The following is a 26,818-nucleotide window of genomic DNA, read 5'->3' as shown; positions in this document are numbered from 1 at the left end:
GCTTTTGGGACTTGCCCTGCCCCCCAACTAGTATAGCTTTGTAACAACTTTAAGGGAGGCCACATTTTGGGTTTCACCATTCCTGGCAATTGTAAACTTAGTATTCTTGATATTAACACTTCTGAATTACTAGGATTTCCTTGAGTCCCTCCATTCTCCTTTCACTGGACTGGTGTATGGAATAATAGTTTTTTTTTTTTAAAAAACAGCACAAAATTTTTACAAATGTAATTCTGAAATGTGCACTAATACAGTACACAGGCTAAATGATTTTCATCCAGTTACTTAGCACTTTTTCCCTTGTTGTTTGAATCCTGCTCCTCCATTTGGTATAAATGTTTCCCTTGGAAGTACTGCATCCCGGCTATCCTTCCTCCACTGGATGGGAAGCCTTTTAGTGCAGCTCCTTAACTCAGTACTTGGGGAATAACAAGTGCAGCTCCTGTAGTGCACCCAGCCCAGCACTGGGCTAGGAACCGACCCACCAAGCCTCCCACATGACAGTACAGACCAAAGACCCTACCGACACATTCAGTTGAAATGAAGACATTTTGAAGGACTGTTTTTTACATTTCCATTTTATTCAATTTTTTCTTCTGACTTGAGGCTTGTTAAATCCAGAAGGTTACATTATAACACACCCAGCACAGACAGGAGACTCTCAGCTTGCTGAGATTCCTCTAAATCATCTTGATGAGAAAGGGAGAGCAGGTCTTACACACCCAGAATATGCAGGAGGTTCAACCTCCTAAGTCACAGCACATTGGCAGAGGCCCAGTGACTCAGCACTAGCTTTCCCTTTCTCCTCCTCATCCTGACTCTTTGGCTGTCACAGAAGCCAAGCCCCCATTCAGTGTTTGCCTGCTGCTATCTATGAATTTCCCCCTCCACTTGGGGGGTTTCATGCAGCAGAGGATGCCCACTGATCTTATGATCATGTTAACGGGACCAGTAAGATCCTATTCCATGTAATTTGCTTCTATTTTTAAATACCTGGGATGGGGTCAGATATTAAATTGATAGGGGCTATATAAATACCTAGATAGAGAATACCAGCCCTGCTTCCTTCTAATTGAGGAAGCTGGATTCCATAATGCATCCATGGAGAGGCATCTGTAAAATGGGGATAATACAAAGGAACTGGGATTTACACACCCCAGCTCCTCTCCACACTCATCTTGTCCCATTCTGTCCCATTTATAGCCCCTGAAAATAGAAGGAATCATCAGGCCTCACTATTTTAGTGACACCAGAAGAGAGACGGGGTGTATTAGCATCTGATCATCAGAAATTTTGCTTTTAATATTCAGCTCAACAGCTAGGTACAATATACCAAATTGCTTTGCCTAAAGTTTGGGGGTGGGTGGGAAGAGAGTGAGAAGGCCAGGTGAAATAAAAATACTATTTCAAAATATAGTAACAACACAGAAGAAACATTAAGACAGTACAAGAAAGTAACTTTACAAGAAAATCTCATTTCTGAAAGCCTGAGCTTTAAGGAACTCTACAAAGAAGCTGATGACAAATACTTGTTCAATTCTGCAGGTAAAGTCCTTTCTTCACAAACATGGTGCATGAATGTCCATTTTATATCAACAGCTAACTGAGGTTCATCCTTCATCATCACTGCTGCTCCATCCATCTTCAAATGCTGGATTTAAGCGTTGCTGAGGTAGGAGATAAAATAATTTGTTTTCAATAGTTTGCTTTTTAAAAACAGTGAAATAATTGAAATTTAATTATTTAATGAATAAAGATTTAATTATTAAGAACTAAATTAAGGTCACCACTCAAGTAATTTCTTATATTACTATTTGAATATAAACTATTCATTTTCTCTTATTTTTACTGCATTTTTGAAGCGGATGGTTGTCCATCCTATAAATTAATATATTAGAGTAAATTATGAAAGAGTCATATCCTGCATATGACTTAGTCACATGGTTTCTGGCACATGGATTGGAATGTAAAATTTCTTACCCAGTAATTTCCTTTCTGCTAACAGCATCTCCCACAATTCTGTTACATATGGGCTATTCCCTTCCTGTCTGCAATTTGCAGAGGCAGCTCAAAGCTGCAGCAGAGCCTGCGCTAGCCACACACCTTCTCCTGCTTGCTGCCAGATGATTCATTCCACAGCTGTGAAAAACCTCCTAGAAAATTAACAAACTTCAGTTCCAACTAATGAACTATGTACAGTAGGCCACTGCCTACATGGTGACTATCCAAATAAAATGCTGACTCTTGATTGTGAAGCTATCCAGCAGGGGAGAATTGTGGATGATCCTGTTAGCAGATAGAAAATTACTGGGTAAGAAATTTTCCATTCTGCAGCCCAGCATCTCCCACAATTTGGATATGTATGAGAAGTAGCACACAGTGAACTGGAATAGGGAGGGACAGAGAAGTGAATATAAAAAACAGGATATGCCCCACTTTTTGAATTGTTCAAATGGCCAAGTTATGTCTGGACCATGACCCGCAGCACCTTCCTACCAAAGAGGCCTCTGTGGATACAGAAACTCAATCCTATAGTGTCTGATAGAGGCATTAGCCAATGATCACATGGTTGCTCCGCAGATCTCTGCTGTGGAAGTGCCTCTCTTTTGGCCCATGAGGTTGCCATGGATCTTGTAGAATGCACTTTGATTTTCCAGAACTGGCACGCTGAATGTCTTGTATGCCTCAGCAATGCATAGTCTGATCCACCTGATATGGGATAGCTTAGATACTAAGCCTTGGCACCTCGGGATGAAAGGAAATGAAGACGGCCTGATCGCCTCAAGGATTCTGTATGCTTGATATAAATATTCAGTGCTCTTCTGACACCTAGGGTGTGCCACTGCTTCTTGGTCAGCTGCTGTGGCCATGGCCACAATGAACAGTCAGAGGCTCAAAAGGGTGGTTGGGTGGTTAGGGCTTTCAACACCAGTGGCAGTTCCTACTTAGGGAAGATCAGTCTGACTACTGGTTTGGCCAGTCTGATTGCTCTGACAAATCTGCATATCTGAGGGTTCTGCCAAGGAGCCCAAGGATCCTCCAAATAGTACACTGCTTGCAGCTGCCAGGCTACAGTGCTGGGCAAAAAGACCTTTATCCACATATTCCTGAAGGAAGTCCAGAGTGGCCAGAATCCCAGGATCCCTTGGATCTCCACTGTGCTCCTGCATCATGAACTGAATTTGGTCCATATATAGGAGCAGGTTTTAATGTGGAAACTCTCCTGGATACGAGTAGAGTCCTGATCACTTTAGAAGACTGGCTGAGAGCAGCTAATGCTTCCCTTTCAATAGCCAAGCTGCCTGTTGAAGACTGTCTGGGTCTGGGTGGACAAATGGGTCTTGTCAAAAGCTGCAACAGTGTTTCCAGATTTAATTCTCCTAGATCAGAGTAGTAGGGTCTCCTTGGTTGGTATGGAATTAGCACGGTCTCCCTTCTTCTTGCCTTATCATTTGGATCACCTTCCCTAGAAGACGAAAAGGTGGGAATGTGTGAAGCAGGCCTTGCGGCCATCTGTGCAATGCAGCATCTGTCCCCATGGGGTCTACTTGCTAGGTGAAGAATTTTGGCCATTTTGTGTTCTTGAAATTGACAAACTGGTCAACTGAAGGGAGATCAGAGTGAAGACTTCCTGGTGCAGGCATCACACTGAGTAGTTGACATTGCATCTGTGGAGCCAGTCTGCTTTTAGGTTCAGCTCTCCCTTTTATATAGATCACCTTTAGGGAAGGGAGAATCTTTTTTGTCCATTTCATTGTTTCCATCACTTCTGCATGTAGAGCTACACTCCTTGTTCCCCTTTCGTTGTTTATGTATGCAGTTGTGGCTGCGTAGCTTAACCAAGACATGGCTGCCCTCCTGATGCACTATGCTGTTCTGGGTCCCAGAAGCACTCACACCCTCCCCCCTCCCCCCCCCAGCCAGGCATCTGTTGTGAGAACCAACAGGCCGGGAATATATGGGAAGATCCCTGTGGATGTTCTCTGAGACTATCCATTATCTTAAGGGATTCAAGCACCTGGTTTGGAACTGGAAAGTGGTCTTGCATTTGCTCCAAGGAATGGTCCCATATGCTCAGAAGAAAAGCCTGGAGACACTGGATGTGCGACCTAGTCCTTGGGGAGACCCATGTGTACTAGAGCAGACGACCCAGTGGATAGAGATGCTGAGCTATGGTTAGCCTCATGCATTTGTCCAGCATGGATATGAGATCTTGGATCATCTGGAACCTGTCTAGATGGGTAGATCTTTGTCACTGAAGTGTATCTCCACTCCTAGGTGAATTATGTTTGTCTAAGGAATCAGGGGGCTTTTCCTGGTGTTATTGCAAAGTCTGGTGCTTGGAGACAATCCAGAGTCTAGGTTGTGGCAGTGCATGCTGTGGTTTGTGAGCTGTGCCTTGTTGTACAGCCAGTCACTTAGGACTCTGGGTGCAGAGGGTGAATCTGAAAGAAGGTTTTAGTTATGCTGAGGATTTTGTTGGTTTGACGGAATACTGATCTAGGCTTCCTTGGAAGCTTCTGCTTCAGGTTTCCGCCCCCCCCATGCCACTGTTCAAGTACTATAATGCAATCACTATCATGAAAGTGCAACTTAAGTTATATGACTGCACTCAAAAACAAAACAACGTAAAAGTTTAGAGCCTACAAGTCAAAGCATGAAGGGGCATACGAATGTTTAGCATATCTGGCACATAAATACCCTGCAACAGCCGCTACAACAGTGCCATGCTAACGCTTACTCATTTTCAGGTGAAGTAAATAAGAGGCAGGCAGCATTATCTCCCATAAATGTAAACAAACTTGTTTGTCTTAGCAACTGGCTCAACAAGAAGTAGGACTAAGTGGACTTGTATGAGGTGAATTGAAAAATACAATTTATGTTTTTACAGTGCAAATATCTGTAATAAATATAAAGCGAGCACTGTACACTTTGTATTCTGTTGTAATTGAAATTACTATATTTAAAAATGTAGAAAAAGATCCAAAAATACGTATAATAAATTTAAATTGGTATTCTATTATTAACAGTGCGATTAAAACTGATTAATCACGACTATATTTTTAATCTAGTTAATTTGTTTTGCATTAATTGCATGCATTAGCTGTGATTTGACAACCCTAATATAAATACAAAACCACATTTTAGTTTAAGACTTTGTTTAATCAGGTGTGCTCAGTTTGCTCTTGTGATACCTTGAAAGAAGGCATCAATGGGAAAACATGCATCATCATAATGCTCAAAAAGAAAGATCTATTAATAAAAAGTTTCTTCCAGGCCACTGACAGACATCCGATCTTGGAAAAGTTCTGCAGGGATTTTTTTGGTTTGTATGCGTATGCAGACAACAGGGCCGTCCCTAGCCATTTGGATGACCTACGCAGGAGGGCTGTGTGGGGCCCCAGGCCTCCCCCCCCCCCCCCCCCCCGGGTCTGGAAGGCAGGAGCTGGCTGTGGGGATTAGCGGGAGGCCGGGAGCAGCCTGCTCTGCTTCCCTTGTCCCTGCCCCAGACCTGTCACTCAGGGGAGGAGGCTTGGGGAAAGGGATCCCCCACTCACCGGCAGCGGCAGGAAGCGGAGCAGCTCAGGCCCAGCCCATTCTACTCCACCAGCTCCCAGCCGTGGTCGTCCGCTTCCAGCCACCGGTGAGAGCTGGGGGCGGTCCTTTCCCCAACCCGAGCAACATGACTGGGGCTGCGTCTCTCTGCTTACCGCCGCTGGTGAGTGCGGGAGGCGATCCTTTCCCTGCACTCACTGGTGGCGGGAAGAAGAGCGCCGTGGCTGGGAGCTGGCGGAGCAGAGCAGGCTGGGATCGGGTTGCTCCACTTCCTGCCACTGCCGGTGAGTGGGGGTCACTGGGGGAAAGAGGTGAAATGGGGGTGGGCTGGGGCAGAGCAGAGGGGAAGGGTAGGAGGCAGAGTGGAGGGAGTTGTCCGGGGCCCCACACCCCCTTAGGGATGGCCGAGGGATAGGGCTGGTCGCCGGGGCTGGTATGCAGCGTGGGCAATTTGGTGCCCTGAATTTCATGGTGCCCTAGGCAGCTGCGTATGCCTAAGGACGGCCCTGGCAGGTAATGCCTTTTTCTTTTCTTCCCTGTCTGCTTATAGAGGGAAGTAGTACACTCTTCATCCTGATCTGGGGACTGAACAATAGAGGGGTACTGTTATACATCCCTCAATTGTGAAAATAGTTGTTAGAGGTCCCAGAAGCTTGAAAGATTGTCTGCCTGCTCCTCCTAGTCAGTAAGTACTATATGAGCACTTAGTACCACGTGGAGCTATACTCAGGAAATCAGTATTACTTTGAACATGGGAAGGGATTTCTCACGTATCCCTATGTAATCGTACAAAGGTGCCTCTGTTCTGGTCACAGACTGCCTGAAGTGCTCAAGGCTTTAATGTGGAGCCACCCTGTGGAGCTGGGAAGGGGCACTGAGAAACCCTTCCCCACCTTTCAGAGTCTGAGCCACTTTTCATGGCACAGCACGGTTTATGGCTGATGCTCAGAGGGCACAATTCCCATTCCGCTGCTGCCTCAGATTTCAGCCACTTTCCTGGCAGAGCGAGGGTCCTGGGGCTGAAAGCCAGACAGACCATGCAGCCAATTCACATGAGGCTGCAGTCTGAGGCAGGGCTGCACAGTAGGGAGATGCTTCTCTGAGTGCCTAGACATGCTGCAGGGTGGGAGAAGGACTGTGAGCATGCTACAGTGCACGGGGAGAGACTCTGTACAGGAGAAAAGCCCCAGCAAACACTCTTTCAGGAGGAGAAGGCAAAGGTAGGGTTGCCACCTGCCCAGGTTTTACCCAGACAGTCTGATTTTTGGCTTCTTGTCCGGGAGCCATTTAGGGTTGCCAGGTGCCTGATATTAGACAGGAAAGTCTAGTCAAAAAAGGGACCTGGCTGTGTCCGGTCAGATGTACTGACTGGACACCAAAAGTCCTGTTACCGCAGGGCGGGGGGAGGTGCTAGGTCATTAACCCATACCAGCCCCTGCTTACCGGGGCCCCCTCCTACTTGCAGGAAGGCTCCTTGTCAGGCTGCAGCAGCTCCTGTCCCAGACACAGGGCAGAGGGAGCCCAGATGGGGGAAGGGAGGGCACGTGAGCTGATTTTCAGTGGTACTCATGAATTTTATTGGTGTAGACCAGGGGTAGGCAACCGGTGGCATGCGAGCTGATTTTCAGTGGCACTCACCCTGCCCAGGTCCTGGCCACCACTCAGGGGGGCTCTGCATTTTAATTTAATTTTAAATGAAGCTTCTTAAACATTTTAAAAACCTTAAAAAGCAACAGAGGGTCCTGTGGCACCTTTGAGACTAACAGAAGTATTGGGAGCATAAGCTTTCGTGGGTAAGAACCTCACTTCTTCAGATTCAGACTAACACGGCTACCCCTCTGATACTTAAAAACCTTATTTACTTTACATACAATAGTTCAGTTATATATTATAGACTTATAGAAAGAGACCTTCTAAAAACATTAAAATATATTACTGACATGCAAAACCTTAAATTAGAGTGAATAAATGAAGACTCGGCACACCACTTCTGAAAGGTTGCCGACCCCTGATCTAGAGAGCAAGGGAGGGGGAGAGGAGCAAGTGATTGGGGCGGGCCCCTGGGGGAAGAGGCAGAGAAAGGGGCAGGGCCTTGGGGGTCCAGTTACCAGCAATTAGAAAGGTGGTGACCCTAGGCAAAGGAGAAGTGGTTTAATCCCTGATTTTCACCCTACCCCACAACAATAGTACTTGCTCCCTTGTACAGGACACTCTTGCTTTTGCCTTTCTGGGACCCAGAGTCTGGGATAAGTCCTGCAAAATCCACAGAGTATGGTGAGAATCTGGATTCATGGTGTGAGGAAGCGGAGTTGTGTAGGAGCCCTGCTTCTCTCCCCAGAGATTCTAGGACCCATTTTAGGACTTGTGGGGTGACCCGTGGCCTTTGTTGCTCCAGTATTTACCCCCTGGATTGAGTCCTCCTCATCCTCAGAGCCTCACCCCGGTCTGCTCCGTCTCCCCTGGTTGGGTTTTGCAGTGGAGTTGCAGCTATCTGGGGAGGAGGGGCCCCCAACATGCCTGTCTGACTCAAAGCCCCATGCCCTAGCAGAGAGAGTGGGGCGGCTGGGCACATTTTACCTTCTGCCAAGCCTGAGAAACTTAATGCATATATAGAGCACCTTTTGGATTTTGCCTGGTGTTTGTGCAGCTGCTCTGCCATACCTGAAAGAGGGCAGAGGAGCTTGGCAGGGAGGCACTACGAGGGTTGCCAACAACGTTCCCTCTAACTTTTCCCATCCATGTGCAGAATTAATTTTGCTATATGCACCAATATGGAGGTGATGTGTGGCATGGGTGGAGCCGAGGGGTTTAGAGTGTGGAAGGGGGCTCACGGGTGGAGCCGATGGTTGGAGTGCAGAGCGGTTAGGGCTACAGCCTGGGGTGCAGGCTCTGGAGATGAGAGGTTTGGGATGTAGGCTGCCCCAGTGCTGCGGCGGGGAGAGAGGACTCCCCGCAACCCTCTCTCACTGCAACAGCTCCGGGGCTAGGTGCATCTCCCTCGCAGCAGCTCTGTGGCTGGGAGGGAGAAGCAGCGCTCCCCGTGCCGGAGCCGGGAGGGAGGGGCGTTGCTCCCTGCCACGCCGCGGCCCCGGAGCTGGAGGAGTTAAGTGCTTTCCCTTGGTGGCCTCCTGCACGGCCACACAGGTGCTCACCTTAGAGGGAACTTAGGTTGTCAACTCACCATGATTGCCCTGGAGTCTACAGGAATTAAAGACTAATCTCTACCTAAGGATTGTCATGTGATGAAACCTCCAGGAATACATCTAATCAAAACTGGCAACCCTAGGCACTGCTGGGGATGCTGCTCACATCCCAGACCAGAAGGAGGCACTGAAGCTTGAAAACAAATAAAAATGCTTTAACTGTCCAAAAAAACAGGTACATATAACAAATCTAAAGAGGAGGAGAGGAATGATGCAAACCACCACCTGACTGCTGTAGCAGAGGCAGAAGATCTAGCAGCAAACAGGAGAAGGGGTATGGCTTGCAGAGGCAGTGCTGCACCTTTTAACTGTCACAGGAAACTGTAGACAGGAGAGGAGTAGCCAATATGTATCAGAATCGTAGTCGATGCTGGGCTGCTGAAACTTTACAAATATCTGAAATTACTTTCAATATATTAAGTACGATAGCCAACTTTAGTTTTGTGTTGGTGGTCTTAAAAATCTAGAACAGATTTCCAAACTCAGGGGCAGTTAAAAGTCACAAGTGTGTCTTTGATGATGAGTAAGGCTATGGTTTAGTTATAAGTATTTTTAGTAAAAGTCATGGACAGGTCCTGGGCAGTAAACAAAAATTAATGGTCCATGACCCGCCCATGACTTGTATAATATAAACCCCTAAAACTTGGGCTGGAGGTGCTCTTGGGGGGTAGTCCAGGACACCACAGGTGCTGTGGGGAGTGATCTGGGACCCCAGATGGTGCTGGGGGGAGGCAGGCAGTGGCCCGCGGCCCTGGTTGGTGCTGGGGGAGGAGGGCAGCACAGGGTCGGTGACCCCTGCTGTTGCTGGGGGGGGGGGGGGGAGAGGGAGGAGGATTGGCGGGACTGGCAGGTTCCCTACCGGGCTCCACACAGCTCCCCGGAAGTGGCCGGCATGTCCCTGCAGCTCTGGCTCCGCAGCTCCCATTGGCTGGGAACCACAGGCCTGAGCTCCTCCCACAACCGAACTGCCCCAGCAGTGGCTGGTGCGACTGGCCCAGGGGCTGTCTCATCTGCTCTGGCAGCCCCGGAGCTAACCACACCGACCGCTGCAGAAATCAGAGGTCACGGAATCTGTGACTTATGTGACAGACATGAAGCCTTAATGATGACAGCAAGCCTTAGAGACCAATAAGTGAGGGAAGCAATGTATATGCCTTTGGAAGATACTGCTGCTTAGGTTTTCCCTTTGGAAGCTGAAATTAGAGGTACTGCTACCGAGAGACACACACTACTCTAGTTATCACAATATAGTTACAAAACAAACAAAATAAAGACTTTTTAAAAATAACTTCACAAATATGCAGTACCAACTATAAAGCATGAAACAGCTAACAGATCTCCAGTTTAAAAAAAGGATGATGAAACTGGACCCAATTTCATAAATAGATCCTGTAAGACAGAGGTCTACGTCTAAATTCGCTTTACAATAATGTATAAGAAATGAGATTGTTTAAAAAAAAAAAAAAAAAAAAGATTTCCAGACTTTGTTTAATAGGCTTCAATGCTTCATTAAAAATCTGTAGATGTATCAAAAGTTTCTTGGGAACTTGGATAGTAAATATAGGGCAGCCCCGCCTTTCTTGTGTCTCTGACAGACTCTTGAGTAAGCGTGCTTAGAATTTTCTTGATGTACTTCCAGATCCAACAGTAATTGGATGTGAAAAACTGCTACCCTTAAATCTCACTGTTCATTTACTGCTCTGTAACTTTTTATTTTTAATTTCGTTACTATATTTCCAAAGGACCTTAAACTATGGCAGGTAAAATGTAGTATGGAAATTAGAAAGGCTAAGAAGAAAGTCAAAAGTCAAATAGCCAAACAACATAAAAACAAGAAACACTTTAAATACAGGAGAAGCAGGAAGTTTAGAAGAGAACTGGCTACTCTGCACTAGAGGAAAAGCACATTGCAGAGAAAAGACAGCTAGATCATTTCTGTGCATTAATCTTCACTGCAAAGGGCAATAGGGAAATATTTTCTTCATATCTAACTTTTTTTTTTTTTTTTTTTTTTAAAAAACACACAGCAAAGGGAAAGTACAATTGACATTCATAGAACTTTCTATACCTTTGCAGCATCTTCATCAGGCATTGGCTCTCGTAGAGCTGGCACCCACGCAAGTATATTGCAATCTTTGCTACCACTATATAGTTCCTGTGAGAAAGAAAGCAAAAATAATGTCACTCAGTGTTTACTGAATATTGAACAAGAAATGCTTATGAGAAATATTACATTTAAGTGAAGTTTAATGTTTAGAAATAAAGAAACATTCTTAGAATCCAATCTGTAATGTAATCTAGATCACTGCAGATTTTAAAATGTAAAAGACAATAGGACACAACTGCTGCTAATTTCCTTTAGGAAGAATTTACCAAAATAGCATTGCTACCATTTAAAAAATTGACTTTACTGTTACATTTAACTCATTTCTCATCTCCCTGCCAACTGTATTCCAAGTTTCTTTAGAGCAAAACTTCTTCCTTTGAAACCATAGATCAATAATTTAGGTTTTGTCTACATGGAGGGTTTAAACCAAATTAAGTCGAGTTAATTCTGTTTGAAAATGCTTGTATACACCTGACGCAATCCACTGTAGTATACTAACTCTTCATTTACAATAAACTCTGGAGTCCTTCTAAGTAACGTAATTTTGCTGTGAATTGAGTTAGTACAGTGTATTGTTCATGTGCACGTGATGCTGCTGCAAACTACTTGGCAGTCCTCGAACAGCTATCCCACATTGCTTACCAAGCAACCATTACTGACTTGTCTGTTTAATTGTGTGCCCTCCCCTGCTCTGGCGTCAAGTTTGCTGGATGTTCCATCCTCTGTTTAAAAGCTGGCATGGGATCAGATTTTGCTCCTTTGCTCCTGGATTCTAGTATAATAGAACTACTGCAATATTACTCTGGAAGCCCTACAACATGCCTCAAGCAGCCGCTTAGAGCCATGTTAAGACGCTGAATCTCATCACAACCTGAGGTGGAGCATCCGTGCCATAAACTCTTGTGGTCAGGCACTGCAATGAAGATCTTTTTTGTGGACATTGCTAAGCAGAAGTCTGCAACTAGGATGCCGATCAGTGCCAGATAATGAGCAAATAGCTCAGGAGCATCTATATTAAAACAAGGGATGGCATTGCCTAGCATGAAATGAGGACATTGAAATAACAGACATCATGGAAACTTCATGGAATGAGGATAATCAGTGGGACACAGAAATAACAGGCTACAAAATACATAGGAATAACAGAGTAGGTCATGCTGGTGGGGGAGTGACACGATACGTCAAAGCATAAAGTCAAATAAAGTAAAAATCTTAAATGAATCAACTACCATAGACTTCTCTATCGATTAAAAATTTCATGCTTGAATAGTAAGTGTACAGCAGGAGGAATATACTACTGACCACCTGACCAGTATGGTGACATTGACAGTGAGGTGCTTAGGGAGATTAGAGAGACTACTATTGCATCTTCTACCTTCGTAATGGGGGATTTCAACAATCCTTACATTGACTGTGTATATGTCATCTTAGCAGAGAACATTTTTAGACCCCATAAATGATTGCTCCTTGGAGCAGCTTATCCCTGAACCCACAAGGGGAGAGGCAATTCTTGATTTAGTCCTCAGTGGAGCACAGGATCTGGTCCAAGAAGTGAATATAACTGAACTGCTCAGTAACAGTGACCATAATGTAATTAAATTTAACATTTAAGGAAGAAAATACCAAAGAAAGTCACCACAGTAGCATTTAACTTCAGAAATGAGGAAGCTAGTGAAACAGAAATTAAATGCAACAGTCCCACAGAAATACCTGTAAACTACAAGGAGACTATTTTAAAACACCATAATAGAGGATCAATCTGAACATATACTCCAAATACCAAAACAATGCAACCATGGCTAAACAGCAGAGTAAATGAGGCAGATAGAGGCAAAAGGGCATCCTTGAAAAATTGGAAGTGAAATCCTATTGAGGAAAATAGAAAGGAACATAAACAGATATAAAATTATAAGGCAAGCCAAGAAAAAATTTGAAAAGCAACTAGCTAAAGACAAAATGTAACAGCAAAGTATTTTTTAAGTACATCGGAAGCAAGAAGCCTTAGTTGCGGAACTATTAACTAAGGCTTGTAACCTGTCCTTTAAATCGGCTTCTGTACCCAATGACTGGAAGTTAGCTAATGTAACGCCAATATTTAAAAAGGGCTCTAGAGGTGATCCCAGCAATTACAGACCGGTAAGTCTAACGTCTGTTACCGGGCAATTTAGTCGAAACAATAGTTAAGAATAAAATTGTCCGACACATAGAAAAACAAATTGTTGAGCAATAGTCAACATGGTTCCTGTAAAGGGAAATCGTGTCTTACTAATCTATTAGAATTTCTTGAAGGGGTCAACAAACATGTGGACAAGGGGGATCCAGTGGACATAGTGTACTTAGATTTCCAGAAAGCCTTTGACAAGGTCCCTCACCAAAGGCTCTTACGTAAATTAAGCTGCCATAGGATAAAAGGGAAGGTCCTTTCATGGATTGAGAACAGGTTAAAAGACAGGGAACAATGGGTAGGAATTAATGTTAAATTCTCAGAATGGAGAGGGGTAACTAGTGGTGTTCCCCAAGGGTCAGTCCTCGGACCGATCCTATTCAACTTATTCATAAATGATCTGGAGAAAGGGGTAAACAGTGAGGTGGCAAAGTTTGCAGATGATACTAAACTGCTCAAGATAGTTAAGACCAAAGCAGACTGTGATGAACTTCAAAAAGATCTCACAAAACTAAGTGACTTGGCAACAAAATGGCAAATGAAATTTAATGTGGATAAATATAAAGTAATGCACATTGGAAAAAATAACCCCAACTATACATACAATATGATGGGGGCTAATTTAGTTACAAGAAGTCAGGAAAAAGATCTTGGAGTCATCGTGGATAGTTCTCTGAAAATGTCCGCACAGTGTGCAGAGGCAGTCAAAAAAGCAAACAAGATGTTAGGAATCATTAAAAAGGGGATAGAGAATAAGACGGAGAATATATTCTTGCCCTTATATAAATCGATGGTACGCCCATATCTCGAATACTGCGTACAGATGTGGTCTCCTCATCTCAAAAAAGATATACTGGCACTAGAAAAGGGCAACTAAAATGATTAGGGGTTTGGAACGGGTCCCATATCAGGAGAGATTAAAGAGGCTAGGACTCTTCAGCTTGGAAAAGAGGCGACTAAGGGGGGATATGATAGAGGTATATAAAATCATGAGTGATGTGGAGAAAGTGGATAAGGAAAAGTTATTTATTTATTCCCATAATACAAGAACTAGGGGTCATCAAATGAAATTAATAGGCAGCAGGTTTAAAACAAATACAAGGAAGTTCTTCTTCACGCAGCGCACAGTCAACTTGTGGAACTCCTTACCTGAGAAGGTTGTGAAGGCTAGGACTATAACAGCGTTTAAAAGAGAACTAGATAAATTCATGGTGGTTAAGTCCATTAATGGCTATTAGCCAGGATGGGTAAGGAATGGTGTCCCTAGCCTCTGTTTGTCAGAGACGGATGGCAGGAGAGAGATCACTTGATCATTGCCTGTTGGTCCACTCCCTCTGGGGCACCTGGCATTGGCCACTGTCGGTAGACAGGATACTGGGCTAGATGGACCTTTGGTCTGACCCGGTACAGCCGTTCTTATGTTCTTATGTTATGTTCTAAAAAGTCAGTGGGGCCACTGGATCGAGGTGCTAAAGGGGCACTCAAAGGAGACAGGGTCATTGCAGAAAAGCTAAAAGAATTCTTAGCGCTGGTCTTCAGGGAGAGAATATGAGGGAGATCCCTACATCTGAGCTTTTTTTTTTTTTTTTTTTTTTAAAAAGGTGACATAGCTGAGGAACTCTCCCAGAATGAGGTATCAATTGACAAGGTTTTAGAACAAACTGATAAATTAAACAATAAGAAGTTATCAGGACCAACTGCTATACACAAGATTTCTGAAGGAGTTTAAATATGAAAAAGAGCAAAAACTACTAACTGTGGTATGAAGCAACAAAGAGTCCTGTGGCACTTTAAAGACTAGCAAATGTATTGGAGCATGAGCTTTCGTGGGTGAATATCCACTGAATGTCATGTCATGTGTCTGACGAAGTGGGTATTCACCCACGAAAGCTTATGCTCCAATACATCTGTTAGTCTTTAAGGTGCCACAGGACTCTTTGTTGCTTTTTACAGATCCAGACTAACACAGCTACCCCTCTGATACCTAACTGTGGTATATAACCTATCGCTTAAATCAGCCTCTGTATCAGACGATTAGAGGAGAGCTACTGTAACAGTGATTTTTAAAAATGCCTCTAGATGGGATCCTTGCAATTACAGGCCGGTAAGCCTATCTTCAGTATCAAGCAAACTGGTTGAAACTATAGGAAACAGATGAACACGATATGTTGGGGAAGCGTCCATACAGGTTTTGTGAAGTGAAATCATTCTGTACCAATCTACTAGGACCAGAACTGTTCAACATATTCATAAATGATATGGAAAAATGGGATAAACAATGAGGTGGCAAATTTTGCAGACAATACTAAATTATTCAAGATAGTTAAGTCCAAAGCTGACGGCAAAGAGTTACAAAGGGGTCTCCCTAAACTGGGTGATTGACCAACAAAATGGCAGATGAAATTCAGTGTTGATAAATGCAAAGTAAGGAATAGCTAAATAGTCATTCCCTTCTATAGCTCACAATTCCCACTCCTGTAGCACTTCTGGGGAGACCATCTTGGTAAATAACTTCACAGAGTATCTTCCTGGACTGCCCTTTGCCTTTTTGAATAATGCCATTCTCTGCCTGCCAATCACCTGTCTCCGTATAACATTATCCAGAGTCAGGACAACCTAAAAGAGGGCTTGGGGGGTTTACTATCTAGTTTGTACTCAGATGCACTCTACACTAAGCCCTCTGACACCATATACACACCTCCATAATTCCCTTCCCCCACCACAAGACCAGGAACATAATTCTTAAAAACACCAGACTCCAAGGCACAATAGCAAAGCCAATCAGCATATCCTGCACAGACAAAAATGCCAATGCATACACAGCTTATCTCTGAGGTACCCTCAAAACTGGGAAGAATCTCAGGGAGGTGAAGTCAGAAATGCTTATTAAAAAAATGCTGTCACAGCCTCTCTGGAATATGAATAATCAATTGTGATTTTTATTAATACTCCCACAACTATGGCACCTACACTGGCCAGACCCTCAAGGACAGGGACTCTATGAATGGCTGAGTAGGGTGGCTAACCTAAGGGAGAAAAAAATTCAGAAAACTTGTGATGAAATATCGGACTTCATTGCAGTGTTCCTCTCAGTACCACAAAAACACCAAACAAAACACTCCCCTGCCCCCCAAAATAGCAGAGAGGTGCAGACAGTATTTGAGGGTGGAGAGAAAGACAGACAGAGAGCGCTAGAGAGAGATTGTGGGAGTGGCCAAGGACAGCATGGCAGTTGCCAGGGGCAGCCCTGCCATGACAAAAAACAGCTCCAAAAAAGACAGGGAGATGCAGAGGCAATAAAAAACCAGAATGCCCTGCTGAAGTGCATATTGCTGTTGGTGAACAGTCTGCACTGACTGCTATCCTTACACCCTGCCATGTTATGCAGCCACTAGACAATAGAGACTACTGGGAACAACAATATTACCGCATTGTGCCCCTGCAGCAGTGCTCCCAGAGGCCATTCCCTTCATAGGGCACTGAACAGCTGCACCTGGGATCCCAGCTCTTTTGAGCCCTGTAGCACTCCTGATACCTTTGAGCCTCACCACTAAATATCGGAAGGCTCACAAACAAGAAGAGATCGATGCAAAATATATATTCACCTATGACTTTAAGCCTCCCTGCTCCTAGTGTTGTGCCCAGAACTGCACTGTCGCACTTTGGTATTTTGTTTCACTATTGTTTTAATTAAAAGTTTACTTATAGTCGTTGGACAATAGATTGTTATTGTTACATAATTTAAAATGTTTCATTATTGTTTCATTTAAAGGTTTATTTTTGTTTGTTATACAATATATCATTTAATAATAAAAACTTTAAAAACTTCATTCATAAGGAGTTCAACAAGGCATTTTACACAGAAAAGCATTACATTTTATATAATACATAAGGTTTTACAAAGTATCTAAGCAAAAACACAAGGTAAAAATAGATTGGCCACAACATTGCATCTCCCTGTCCATAAAACACTGAGCTGCTCTCAGTCCATATTACCCCCACAGGCCTGAGACTCAAAATTAAGAATAACGCATCCTTGACAGAACTGCACTGGGTGTTTCCATTTTAAATTAGATGCCTTGCTGGTTGCTTAAACCGCTGAGCAAGATGCTATGCCCAAGTCTCCCACTTATCATTAAGGCTTTCTCATTTACTCTAAAAAATACTGCGCAAAATATAACATATTGCTACAATCTTTGGAATGTTTTTTTCTGCTGTGTCCAACCTATTCCACAAACAGTATCACCTTCCTTTTACATGCACACTCCACTACCATTCTGCAACTACTGAGACAGTAGTTAAACAGTTTGTTCCTTCTGTCCATACAGCCCATGAATGACTTCATTAACCAAGGAAACAGAGGATAACCCGGGTCTCCCAGGATAACCAGAGCAATGCCAACTCCATTAATGTCCATAGTGCTCCTGGGGGCAAACGTTCCTTTCTCCATTAAGGTAAGCAGCTGAATTCTGAAAGATCCTAGCATTGTGAGCCCTTCCAGACAACCCTGTTTTTATTTCTGTAAACCTGTCATGTATGGAGAAATACCCCTTTCTGTTTATAAATTCTGATCCCTGATTTGGCCGGGGGGGGGGGCAGGGGAGGGGAGGCAGATAATAGGGACAGGGGTCCCATCAATTGCCTCAATACAGTTTGGGAAGCTGGCGTATGCAAAGCCACCAATAATCTCCCGAGCATTACACCAAGCTCTCTAAATTGGTGAAACAGCACCTTTTCCATGGCACCACATACCTCCATGACAACAGCCGATATCCCCATGCTGAACTGGCTGATTACAGACTGGCAGCATTTGGGGGTGGCCAGTTTCTAGATAGCAATGATAACCCACTTGTCCACAAATACGTGGCACCACATGATGGTATACTGCCGCTCAGCACATATCTCCAAACAGGTTGCCTTCCCCATCAGGAAATTCTCTCACCACTGCTGGTCATCCCAGATCTGCATAACCACCTTTCCAACCAATCCATATTGGTTTCCCAAGCCCAGAAACAGCCTTGCACAGGGTGAAGTTGCTCCAGGAACTGATCCTGTATTATCAATTGCTTGGTGTCTTCCTTTTCTTCCTCGTACTGCTTCCTCTGCTGTTGAAATTTCTGCTACTGTTAGAGGTGCAGTTGCTGCCACATCTTCTGATTGTTAGTATGGTGGGCAAAGTCCATAACTGAATCCATCCAGCTTTGAATGCTGAAATACAGCTGAAGCAGCTTTTGTTCATTCGCTGTTGCCAGCATGGAGCATTATTGGGTCCATACTTGCTGACAAAAATTGGAAAATGGCACTAGCTCAGATAAAAATTAAGTATAGGATGGAGACAGGAAAAAAAACGGGAATTTTGAACTTGCCTGGCTTCTGCTATGCATCCCACAATACACAGGAAGAAAAATTTCAGAATGCACACTGCTCAGCAGCAAAGCAAAGAACCATGGAATACCCTGCAAGAATGCCACGCCCTTAGTATGCAGTAAGCAACCACTGTTTATACACAATGATGTGCAATGAAAGAAGGCACACCATCCCACATGCACACTATTAGTGCAGTTTATGTAATGTTTGTTACCTGACATGCATCAAAAAGCTGTGGATTAAACTCCCCCAACCTTCCTCATATAGACAAAATCCCAATTACGCAGATGGCCACTAGGGGGTTCTGATATTCATCTTATTTGTTTACTAATAACAATGTATTAAAAAAATTAAACAACTGAAAATAATCTGTGCATATTTGTCTTAGATGTGCAATTATGGGAGCAGTAAGGAGGTGGGAGAAATCTCATTTTGTTCAGGGTGAGAAAAGGAAGAATAGGAACAGAATGTGAGGCTTTTATCATGTTAGGACGGCAAATATCAAACATGTTCATTATTACTGGTCATGTTTATTATGGTAGTGCCTAAGGACCAACCAAGAATGGGGCCTCATTGTGCTAGACTGTACAGAGTAGCAGACAGTTCCTGCCCTGAAGAATTTACAATCTAAAGTATCTTCAATTTCTTTGCATTTTATTAAAAGGACTCTGGTATTTTCCAGACTGCTATTTATATAGATGCATAGCATAGGAGGATGTTTATATATGGTACTGTCTCCAAACAGTTATTGAACTGTTAATTATTTGTTATTAATATTTCACAAAGCACATTTAAGACAAGAAATGCTGCATGTTTAAACAGCTGGAGTGAAATATACTATGTATAATTTTTTGTATTTAAGTTAATAATATAAGTTCTGCTTAAAGAAGCATTGGCTTTTACACTTCGCTATGGAGCTGCTATGACGCCTTCAAAATAGCAAGTTAACTTATTGGTACCTAAAATGGATCATCACTGCTCCTTCTTTCCAAAGGCTCTCTTTTCATATTATATCTAAAGTAAGTTCCAGTACAGGCTGAATTGATTAAAACCTGATACCCATTCTATGGCCCCAGTCATGCACACACTTGTGCACATGAATAACTTCTCAATGTGAGTTGTCACACTGGCCTCAATGGGACTATTTACGTAAAGTTGTGCGTGTAAGCATTTGTAAGACCCTCTGGATGAACCTGCGAAACACTTTTTTTCTTTTTGTTTTTTAATGATTAATAGGTATATGCTGTGATATAGAGAGACACGAACGTGGAATCTTTTAATCTTGCCAACAGTGCATTTAAGTGTTCTACACAATTTTTAAGAGGATATTAAATATCACATCAGTCCTTATGTATTCAAACATTATAAACAATGCTAACTCACTAGGATTTGTGTACAGCTATGGATATTCTGCATGTACTGTTTTCACAGATTATATACTTAAAAACAAATTTGGAAATAAGACTCTTTAGTCTATAGTAAAGTGCAGATCATTACTAAGGCTTTTAAAAACAAAAAACAATCTTCCCTTTGAGCAGTGTAATGAGGACATCACTACATTTACTGTGAGCATTACAACTATTCTGTCTTGCTTTCCTGTTCAAGGATTATATGGTTTTCAGTTAGCCTAGAGTTTACATTAAATACAGTTATATTAATACGAAACAAATAAACGTATTTGAGCTCCTGAGTCAATTAAGAGCAGAACAATATGTAGACTGCAAAGCACCATGCAAGTCTATGGCACAGTATAGTGTAATTCCGGGAATTCCTAACACAGAATGCACATAAGCCTTGTTTAGTTTGTAATTATCTTAATTTTTCTGTATACTTATTGACTTGCCACATCAGGGCAGGTCATCAACTGCCTTTGTATTTAGTTGTCATAGATACTTACTGTACAAAAAAGCTCAGGAAGAAAGCAGCTAAATTTTCCAATGAAGTTGCAATTCTTGACACATCAGGGACTCACTTCATACTTAAGGCCATATTTTTGGCACAGGTATTTTTATTAAGAGTCACGGACAGGATGTAGGCAATAAATAATAAATCAGAGATTTATTGAAGCCGAAGCCTGAGCCCCGCTGCCCGGGGCTGAAGCTGGAGAGCAAGCCCCACTGCCCAAGGCTGAATTATTGGAATTTTCAAAACGCCATGGAGGTCTCAGAAAATCATGGAATCTATGACAGATTCATAGCCTTATTTATACTGTTCCTTAGGTCTGATGGTGCTTTACAGACAAGACATTGTCCCTACTCCTGAATGAATCAGGAACTCAAATCATGTTTATTATCTGAACACCAGACACTAAATGCAAAACACTAAACTCCCACAGCAGATTTCACAACCAGGCTTCCCTCTGCACAGCCTCTGAAATCATCCAAACCCCTCAGTTATAATAATGGGCCAAATCCTGCGTCCTCAATACTTCATCTCATCAATATCAATGGGGTATTTGCATAAGGGGACACCATTCTCTGAAGGTAGGTATATATAACAACTCAAAGAAGTTATTGAAAACAATGTCAGGTAACTATTTTAGATCTCTATGATGGACAAAGATGAATAGATAACTGGACAGCAAATTAGTGTCTTTCTAGGGGACTAATGATCATCACATTCATGGGCAAAGAGAGGACAAATCCCAACCAGTAGTATATATATGTGGAGATTCCAAAGGGCTAATTAAATTTAATGATTAAAAGCCCATCCTGGTTAAGAGAGGAAGTGACGGTAACAATTAAAAATAATATATAAACAAACATATTTGAAAAAGGGAAATAAACAGCAAGTAATATAAAATTGGAAGTTATGGAGGTGTAGAACATTGATGACAGAAGCTAAAGACCTCTCAGAAAAATCCATACCTGGCAGGTCTAAAGGACAACAAGCAATTTTTATTTTAAGTATATTAGGAACAAATGAAATCCTAATAATAGTACAGCCCCATTGCTAGATGGAGATGGTAGACTTGTTTATAATGATGCAGAACAGGCTGAAGTGTTCAAATAATATTTCTGTTCTGTATTTGGGAAGAAGTAGAATGATGTACTCATATTACATAAGGATGATGAACTAATTTTCCAGTATATTAATAACCCAGGAGGATGTTAAACAATATCTACTACTATTTTTAAATCTGCAGGCCCAGGTAACTTCCATCTATGACTCCTAAAAGAAATGGTGGATGAGATCTCTAGCCTGCTGATATTAATTTTCAATAAATCCTGGAATACTGGAGAAAACTGGAAGAGTACTCAAGTTGTACCAATATTCAAGGAGGCCAAGAATGGGAGGCTATATTCTGGAAAAGATTTAGAAATCATACTGGACAAACAACTGAACAGGATTCCTGTGTGATGCTGTGGCAGATGGGTAATGTGGATCCTTGTTTATATAAAGTAAAGTAGGGAGTTAATTTTACCTCTGTATGCAGCATTAGTGAGATTGATTCTGGAATACTGCATCCAGTACTGCTGTTCCCATTTTAAAAAGAATGTTATAATTTGGAGAGTGCAGAGAAGACCCACAAAAATTATTTGAGGGCTGAAGAAAATATATTTAAATGAGAGACTTAAGGAGCAATCTGTTTAGCTAATCAACACAAATATCAAGAGGTAAATTAATTATGTTGTAAAAACAGCTGCACAAGGAGAAAATAAAAGGTACTAAAAGCTCTTTAATCTATCAGAGAAAGGCAGAACAAGTACCAATGACTGGAAGTTACAGCCAGACAAATTTTTTTTTTGACAGCGGGAGTGATTAACTAGATAGCCACTGGAACAAACTATTAAGGAGAGAGGTATATTCTCCCTCTCTTGATGTTTTTAAATCAAGACGAGAAGATAGCTAACACACTCTTATATTGAGTCAAGTAACTTTGGTATCTGGATGAAATTCTATGGCTTATGTTATATAGATCAGACTAGATGATGTGAGGATCCCTTTCTGGCCTTAAAATCTATGAACTCATTATTTTATGAACATTCTAAATTCTCTTAAATACTTCACTTACCTGAAAATTAGGCTGAAATACACAGCAATCAACAGTATTATAATGTCCCCTAAGCATAGTTATCAGTTCTCCTGAGTAGATTGTATAAACAGCAATGGTGCTACCATATGGTACAAATGCAAATTCTGGATCACAGCCAGTAGAAGTGGTGAATTTGAGTCCTTTTCTGCTTTCATTACAGACTTTCCCATAGTTCACCTGTAGGATGCGAGATTAAGCTGTTAGCTATTATTATACAAAGCTAATTCTTGTGGTTTAAATTATTAAAACAAATTTAAAATTAAGGGTTAAATTTTCATTAAAGCAATGGTTAAGCAAGCACACTGCTACTTTGGAATTTAACACAACTCTGAGGTTCCCAAATGCATACACCTTATTTTTGGGTTCCAAAGTTAATGAAAACAGCATAATGAATAGGATAAATTGTATTGAGTGGAAGATATGGGACAATGTAGTTTCTGTACTCTATTTGAAGTATAAGAGATCTCATTTATTCTCATTCTGAACAGGTGAGTGAGGGAATGGGTTTCAACTGGGATTGATAGGTGATGTGTGTTGGGCAGGAGGCATCCCAAGATCACAATATAAAGTATGAAAGGGTAGATTAGGTATGCTGATGGCATTTTCTGGTTGGTAAGTGGAAGATGATTACTAGTAAGAGCATTCATGGGATGGTATAATGGCCAGTATTAAGACTGTTTGTGGAACTTTAAATCTGGCTTTCTGGCTTTCAAACATTTAATTTTTTCCAAAGGCCAACATCTCAATAAGGCTATTTTAAGTTCAAATATATGTCTTTTTATCCATAACTATCTCAATTATTTTTTGTTTGGGAATTTCTTATAGTTGTTTAATTTTTTGATTAACGCTCATAATGGCAATATGTCAAATATTTCAAAAATTAGTCAAGTAAATGGATTTCTCTCTGACATTATAATTTGTTAGTGATTTAAAACCAAATGCTGGAATTTTAAATTAATGCATACAGGCTATTTGGTGTTACTGCCAATCGTATAATCAGTTCTCTGCAAAATCATTGCTGAACAAAGAGTTCTGTGCAAGCCTTCTGATGCAAAACCAGTTACTTTCCCCATGGAATTTACAAGTAATTGCTTGCACATTCCTTGAACCAGAACTATTTACCTTCCAGAAATTAAAAGCTCCACCAAGCGTGTCTGTAGACACTTCTTAAATTGATGAACCAGAACCATGTGGCTTATGAAGTTAATCTATTAAGACTATTCCATGGAAGATTATATATTCTGCAAGACCTATGAAGAAGTTTCTAAGGACATCAAACATATGACAGAGGTCTCAGAGATTTATATTTTCATAGTTAAATCAAAAATGTACACCTAACCTTAAATAACATTAATGAAAACAGTTGTACAATTCTGGAATCTCTAACCAAGCTATTCTACAGATGACAATATAAAGAAGATTTTTTTTTCCAAATGTGAAAATAATCATTTTCCCCATCCCCTCCAAAACTCAAAAATACAAAACAAAAATCACACACAGACACACACAAAATAACTTCTCTAACTTCATTTCTCCCAACATTTCTTTTCTGGCCAGAATTCACATACGAGAAATTTCAGGTTAAAAAAAATATTTCCCCACTCATGGAAATGAGAGGAGGGTTGAAATCCAACTTGAATAATGAAAACAGGGTCACATTCTTAACTATAAGAAAGTAGCTACCATTGCTCCATAATGCAGAAGTTGAGAGCGAGGGGGAGCTAGATAAATTAAGTCAGTGTGTGCATGGAAGCAGCCAATCAGAGCCCAGGAGGCTCAGATTAAAGGAGTTGCAGGGCCTTTGCAGGGTAGTTTGTGGCTGGGACCAGAGGGACAATGAAAGGTGCTCCTCTGTAGTCAATGGAGTTCGACTGGCTGCATTTGCATAAGCTGAGAGGGAGAGGACTTGAGAACTTTAACCTTAAGGCAGAGGTGCGATGGAACCTTTGGGGGAAGGGGGGTGGGCAAGCCACCATGGGGGTTGTGGAGGGAGTGCCACCCAGCCCCTCCCCGCCCCCAGTTCTGCTCCAGCCCCAACCGCAGCCATGTTCCTGGCTCCTGGCCCCATCCCCAACCTCAATGTGGTTCCACTCCTGGCCCCACCACCGCCTGCAGATGGGGCTGGGAGTGGAGCCACACCTAGGCACGGGCTGGCTACCAGCCCCCACCGCAGATTGGCTGCTCTATATTCCCTCGAATGGGAGAGAATGAAATCATACAGGGCACAGATGCAGCCCCAACAGACACTGCTGGTCAAAAATTCTGATCTTGTGCACATGAAGTGCATGCACATGGTTAGTGGGATCCACACCAAGAATGGTAGAAGTGGTAGACTTTGCTTCTGCTTTTGTATCAAAATCCCTAATCAAGAGTGCAAATACTTAGATATACCTCTACCTCGATATAATGCTGTCCTCGGGAGCCAAAAAATCTTACCGCGTTATAGGTGAAACTGCGTTATAATCGAACTTGCTTTGATCGACTGGAGTGCACAGTCCCGCCCCCCCCCGGAGCACTGCTTTACCGCGTTATATCCGAATTAGTGTTATATCCGGTCGCGTTATATCGGGGTAGAGGTATATTCTCTCTTTTTGCATTCACTCATTTCTTTCCCAATAAGAAGATAACCTAGTTCTATAGGCCAAACTCTCCTTGCCAGCTCAAAAGGGATACCAATATTTACTCAGAATACAGAGTAACTCTTGTGGTACACTGTGAGAAAATGCCTCTCTCAACCTGCTCCATAACAAAGTCTACAAGCTGTGGAAAGCCAAAAATCACCCTCTTTCTGGAATTTTGACAGTATTATCAAAGACCAGTTTCAGCTCTAAGCCTTCTCCTTAGTCGTCGCTACTCCCAGGGCTCCTACCTCAGGGCTTCTCAGCCCACCTTTTATATACATTCTCTGGAGAAACACTCTCACCTCCCTCTGGGGTATGTCTTCACAGCAGAGTTAACACTTGGGCTCTTACTCAGGTGTTGCCCCTCACCCCCTTCTCATCCATGGGCAAAAGCTTCTCAACCGAGTTTAGTGGTGCTTTCAATCTGGGCCAGATCGCTTATATGGCGCTGTAGGCTAAAACGTGAGTGAGGTTTTCATTTGGGCTGGTAACCTACTCATTTTACAATGAGGATGCAGACTAAATCACATATCCCACAATTCCCCACAATGTGCCCCGAAAAACATACAAGTTTTCCCACAATTCACTGGGAAAGAATAATAAGCAGGTCATCTTATGGTAGCACAAAGAAGCATGGGATATGCCCCCAGAAGTCTCAGCAACCCACATGGGTAAACATAGCACCTAAGGGTAGTACCAGTAACTCAGATATGACTTTGCAATGTGGCTGCTCACACCCAGGCCAGGTTAAATCAGATGCTCAGAACCTGGTGCCGATCAATTAATGCTGGTGCTGAATTAATGCTGCAGTGAAGACATACCCTTAGAATATCTACGTTGGATATGAGCCATTTTGCCTCAGAAGGAACCCACTAATCTCATCCCAGCAAGATCAACCCCTGCTAACAGGAAAATGCTGCCAGTTTTTCATGCTCACTTTAGGGCTTATCCTGTTCCCACTGACAGGAGTTGTCATTTACTTGAATGGGAGCAGGATTTGGCCCTCAGTTTGTACTTTTGGGTAGGGATTGCCATTTATACTTCTCTAAATTCTTAATCAAATGTTTTTAGAGTGTTCCGAAACTTTAATTTTACATTACTAGAGTTGTATTTTCATTGGGACTGTATATCTAATCCTCTCTAGGGAGAAGCTGCAGAAGCAGTTTAAAGCAGGTACGAGAGCACTGGGGGCAGGGAGAATAGAGAGATGAAGGATATAATCTGTATCCATACTGAAAGGTTGTTGTGATCTGTGATACCAGGCATTAGTTGTCCCCTACTGGATAACCCACTTCCTTGGTGCAATCTGCACAAAGGTGTCCTTTCGGGGTGGGGAGTGGGAGATGGCCTTCAGGAATTGCCTAAAAAGGCCATTCAGGATCTGCTATGGGTGGAACCAATGAGAAGTGTCCTCCAGTAGCTAAAAGGGTTGGGAGGGAGCATGCAGAAAACAATAAGGGCCCACCAGGCTGCATAAAGAGGGCTAGCTGCAGCCTACTTTTCCCAGTGTGTGTCAAACTTATTTGGAAAGAGCTACACCTACTGACAAGAGATTAATTCAGTCTCCATACTTATTCAGTCTGTGGTGTGGACACCCACTCAGTGAAAAGACTGAGAACCAAATTCATTTCAGACAAGTTGCCAACAGATGTTAGTTCTTTTTGGTTACTGCCAGCCTAATCTGGATTTGAGCTACTGTCACAAATGAATGGTTTTATAGTCTCATTTTCAATCTGGTGGGCCATGCAGGCCCTTAGTTACTAA

The 26,818-nt window shown here is 42.5% G+C and overlaps 1 protein-coding gene across 3 annotated transcripts in view; it reads right to left on the bottom strand.

The window, feature by feature from the left end:
* Window positions 1–560: 560 nt before the first annotated feature.
* ERCC8 (ERCC excision repair 8, CSA ubiquitin ligase complex subunit) overlaps window positions 561–26,818 on the bottom strand; it is a 62,784-nt gene continuing 36,526 nt past the window's right edge. Inside the window, exons 10-13 of one of the 3 annotated variants that reach the window (XM_054032566.1) lie at window positions 22,413–22,610; window positions 10,828–10,914; window positions 8,985–9,143; window positions 1,589–1,667 (exon numbers count right to left, since the gene is read on the bottom strand). In XM_054032566.1, the coding sequence (XP_053888541.1) occupies window positions 9,012–9,143; window positions 10,828–10,914; window positions 22,413–22,610 (417 nt within the window). In that variant the 3' untranslated portion in view covers window positions 1,589–1,667; window positions 8,985–9,011. Of the gene's footprint in view, window positions 1,668–6,253; window positions 6,673–8,984; window positions 9,144–10,827; window positions 10,915–22,412; window positions 22,611–26,818 lie in introns of those variants that run through there. The other 2 variants (XM_054032565.1, XM_054032567.1) reach the window with 2 other exon arrangements.

The sequence above is a fragment of the Malaclemys terrapin genome, chromosome 6 (genome assembly GCF_027887155.1).
Source record: "Malaclemys terrapin pileata isolate rMalTer1 chromosome 6, rMalTer1.hap1, whole genome shotgun sequence".
Classification (NCBI taxonomy): Eukaryota; Metazoa; Chordata; order Testudines; family Emydidae; genus Malaclemys; species Malaclemys terrapin.
The sequence above is the reverse complement of the archived record's forward strand: the minus strand, read 5'-3'. Positions and strand labels throughout refer to the sequence as shown.